General features: G+C 35.7%; 1 protein-coding gene across 1 annotated transcript in view; it reads left to right on the top strand.

Moving 5' to 3' along the window:
* The window catches only part of HORMAD1 (HORMA domain containing 1), a 22,964-nt gene extending 18,268 nt beyond the window's left edge, over positions 1-4,696 (top strand). Inside the window, 4 exon segments of the mRNA XM_017877780.1 lie at positions 2,821-2,892; positions 4,255-4,270; positions 4,273-4,293; positions 4,296-4,696. Of these exon segments, the coding sequence (XP_017733269.1) occupies positions 2,821-2,892; positions 4,255-4,270; positions 4,273-4,293; positions 4,296-4,333 (147 nt within the window). The 3' untranslated portion in view covers positions 4,334-4,696.

Genomic DNA, 4,696 nt, shown 5'->3' on the forward strand with positions numbered 1-4,696 from the left:
CCATTTATTATTATTTTTTTTTTTTTTTGAGACGGAGTCTCGCTCTGACGCCCCAGGCTGGAGTGCAGTGGCTAGATCTCAGCTCACTGCAAGCTCCGCCTCCCGGGTTTACGTCATTCTCCTGCCTCAGCCTCCCAAGTAGCTGGGACTACAAGCGCCCACCACCTCGCCCGGCTAGATTTTTGTATTTTTTAGTAGAGACGAGGTTTCACCGTGTTAGCCAGGATGGTCTTGATCTCCTGACCTCGTGTTCCGCCCATCTCGGCCTCCCAAAGTGCTGGGATTACAGGCTTGAGCCACCGTGCCCGGCGTTAGCTACCATTTATAAGCGAGAACATGTGGTGTTTGGTTTTCTGTTCTTGTGTTAGTTTGCTGAGGATAATGACTTCCAGCTCCATCCATGTCCCTGCAAAGGACATGATTTCATTTCTTGTTATGGCTGCGTATTTTCTTTATCCAGTCTATCACTGATGGGCATGTGGGTTGAGTCTGTTTTTGCTATTGTGAATAGTGGTGCAATGAACATACAGGTGCATGTGTCTTTGTAATAGAATGATTTATATTCCTCTGGGTATATACCTAGTAAAGGGATTACTGGGTCAAATGGTATTTCTGTTTCCAGGTCTTTGAAGAATCACCACACTGTCTTCCACAATGGTTGAACTAATTTACATTCCAACCAACAGCATAAAAGTGTTCCTATTTCTCTGTAGCCTTGCCAGCATCTGTTGTTTCTTAACTTTTTAATAATCACCATTCTGACTGGCATAAGATGGTATCTCATTGTGGTTTTGATTTGTATTTCTCTAATGATCAGTGATGTTGAGTGTTTTTCATATGTTTGTTGGCCACATAAATGTCTTCTTTTGAGAAGTGTCTGTTCATCCCCTTTACTCACTTTTTAATGGGGCTGTTTGTTTTTTTCCCTTAAATTTGTTCAAGTTCCTTGTAGATTCTGGATATTAGGCCTTTGTCAGATGGATAGATTGTGGAAATTTTCTCCCATTCTGTAGGTTCTCTGTTCACTCTGAAAAATATGGAATGCTTCATGAATTTGCATGTCATCCTTGTGCAAGGGACAGGCTAATCTTCTCTATATCGTTCAAATTTTAGTATATGTGTTGCTGAAGTGAGCACCACGCTCAATCTTATAAATTGAGTTTCTTGTTAATAAGACATTGCAAAACAATATTTTGTATATACCTTGCATAAAATGAATCTCATATTCTTAAGGGAAAAAATCACTGCTTTATTTTAGCTTTTGGTATGAATTATACTAAATCAAAATTCATATTTGATTTTAGACCTTTAAATTACTCTCAAAGGTTCATTGGGGTGAAGAAAAAGCATTCTGTAAAACACATAAAATATCCAAAGTTTAGGAAATAAAGAGCTCACTGTGTTAGTGGTGTGCTAGAACATTTCTTCCCAACTCCTCACTCAGAGATATCATGTTGGTAGCTTAAATTGGACATGTTGGTAGTATTCACAGCACAGAAATCAGCAAATGCCTCAAGGTTTGTTTCTCTCCTAGAGCTGATTATTAAACATTTATCAGAACACTACTCATTATAGTGCCATTTTTAAGTGTCTTCCTCCACCCCTATTCTCAATGGGAAGTTAGAACTGGCAGAAGGCAGCATTCGAATGAGTATGCTCATGAAAGCGAGAGATAAAGGAATGTCAAGATTTACTACTTCTAGAAGCAAAACGTTCATCCTATCCAGGTTATATGTGGGATGAATAACCTTTACTAGGATATAGGGATAGAGACCAGCATCTTAAAAATTATTAAGCAAGATCTCATTGTAATGTAACATTAAGATTCTTTGGGGACATAAATTTATTTCTGAAATTGCACATGTTTTGGGATATGAACTCTGAGCCAGTGTACTCCTGATTTTGAGAATTATTACTGAATTGTGGTTAGAAAAGGGCAAGAAATGAAAATATTCATTATTATATATACTAAGGAATTATCATTGGAAAGGTCATTTCAAGCATCAGAAAAGAAGTCTGTCCTTTTAGAGAATAGTTACATGACTGACACCTAATCATTAGTCATTTTCCAATATTCATTTTAGTAACTATATATACAGCATTATTCACAATAGCCAATAGATGGGAAAAACCTAAATATACATCAACAGATGAATGGATAAAAAAATGTGGTATATTCATACAATTGAATATCAGCCATAAAAAAAATGAAATGCCAATACATCCTACAACTTAGATGAACCTTGAAAACATGCTAATTAAAGGAAGTTACTCACAAAAGTCCACATATTATTCCATTCATTTGAACGTCAGAACAGGGAAAGCTATTGAGACAGTCTTAAGGCTGGTGGGAGGATGGCAGAATAAGAGAGTGATAGCTAAGGGATATGGAGTTTGTCTTTAGGGTGATGAAAGTGATCTAAAATTGATTGTGGTGATGGTTGTACAACTCTGAATGTACTGAAAATCATTGAATTGTACACTTATAAATGGGTGAATCATATAGTATCTAAATTATATCTCAATAAAGCTGTTTTTTTAAAAAAATTATATATCCAGTTGGGCACTGTGGCTCATTCCTGTAATCCCAGCACTTTGGCAGGCTGAGGCAGGAGGATCGCTTGAGGCCAGAAGTTTCAGGCTGCAGTGAGCCATGATAGTGCCACTGCATTCCAGCCTGGGTGACAGAGGGATACCCTGTCCCTAAAAACTAAATAAATAAATACGTAAATATCGCATATTGTTGCATAAGATTGAAAAATCAAGTGTTGGCTGTTCTTTGAGAAATAACCAATTAGTAATTATTCTATCTTTGTGGAGGCAAATGGAAATCAACCAGTGAAATCTTCCAAAGAAAATCGGAAGAGAAGTCAACATGAATCTGGGAGAACAGTAAGTCTTATGATAATGTATAGTTTGAATACAATGGCAAGTATCAGAATATCATTACTACAGATTAAATTTAAAATGATGAATTTGATCTCTCTCAATGTACCTGAGAGCTCTGATATTCAAATTTTGTTTAAATATATTTTGTTGTAAAAATCGAGGTGATTTTGAAATAAGATGCCTTATGTTGGTTTATTAGTTTTTTCCATGTAAACATCTCCTGTCTCATTCCATGAATGATTTAAAGTAATTGGAGGAATTTATAATATAAAATAAAAATCGGCTGGGCACAGTGGCTCACGCCTGTAATCCCAGCACTTTGGGAGGCTGAGGTAGGTGGATCATGAGGTCAAGAGATCAAGACCATCCCGGCCAACATGGTGAAATCCCATCTCTACTAAAAATACAAAAAAAAATTAGCTGGGCGTGGTGGCCACGCCTGTAGTCCCAGCTACTCGGGAGGTTGAGGCAGGAGAATCGCTTGAACCTGGGAGGCGGAGGTTGCAGTGAGCCAAGATCGCGCCACTGTACTCCAGCCTGGTGACAGACCAAGACTCCGTCTTAAAAAAAAAAAAAAATCAGTGCCAGGAAAAATATAAGTAGAATGAGAAAGTGACAATACAAGGATATTAAGGCAATTTTGTTTATATAGAACTGAAATTGGGCCACAAATTTGATCTGAGCTTTCTAGAGACCAAAACTGAAGTAGAAGGAGGATAAGTTACTAAATACATGTGTTCCCTAAAAATATAGGGTCTCCTCCTAGTACCTCTGGAGAAAAAAATCTTTTCCTGACTTAAACCCTATAGTTGTTTCATATTTAGAACCTTATTTTACGAAATCAGATAATGTATTTGCCATTTCTGAGATAATTATGCATATTTTTCCAACCAGATATTTTAGTATTATTAGTAGGTTAGAATTAGACAACTGAAAACTTAAGACTACTGTTAAAACTCAAATGTTAACATCCCAAGAGTACAAAAGCAAGACATGATTTAAATCTTACATGATTCCAAGGTAGAATGTTTTTCTATTTGTAGTTCATTTTTAAATCTTTTTCCCTTCTTATTCCTCTGAAATATTTGGCTATTTTGAGGACACAATGTTAAATCTATCTTCTCACTACTACAGCAACCCTACTGAAAATTATACATTTTGCAAGTATATACTTTCAGCAGCCATTGGAAGATGTTAATAATAAATTTTACTCTACTTTTAAGAAACCCAGATATAGTTATGCTAGGTATGCTAGGCATAATTTTTTTAAAAAAGGAGAGAAATCTCAGATACATGAAAAAATCTACAATTAAAGACATTTAAACAGGAAAGTATCTATTCTTAGTAGTTGTTTTCTTTTGACAGGTCCTCCATCACTTTGATTTTCTAGTCAAGAGTCAGTGCCAAAAGGAGAAAGTTTAGTGAACCAAAGGAACATATATAAAATTATTTTCTTCTGCAGGTTTGTGGAGTTCTTCTCAACATTTAAACTGAAGGACCCTATATTATATTTCCCTAACTCTGAAGATGTATATGTAGTTTAAAGCAGTTTGTACACTAAAATTAAGTTCTTGGCTGGCCGTCATATTGTGGTCCTCAATCTTGAGATAAATCCAGTAGAACTTTCGAATAAAAGCAAAAGTACAAATGTCATAATTGATTCTGTAATAAGTAAAATTTGAAAATTGATTTTGTTCATTATCTACTTAATATTTCCATTAAATATATACTGTTAAGGCCCTCTAAGGTCATTTTTCTAAACAGTAATGTTTACTTTGGTATTAAAATTTGGTATGCATTCACTTTC

This window comes from Rhinopithecus bieti, unplaced genomic scaffold (assembly GCF_001698545.2).
Source record: "Rhinopithecus bieti isolate Rb0 unplaced genomic scaffold, ASM169854v2 scaffold_10548, whole genome shotgun sequence".
In the NCBI taxonomy this organism is placed as follows: Eukaryota; Metazoa; Chordata; class Mammalia; order Primates; family Cercopithecidae; genus Rhinopithecus; species Rhinopithecus bieti.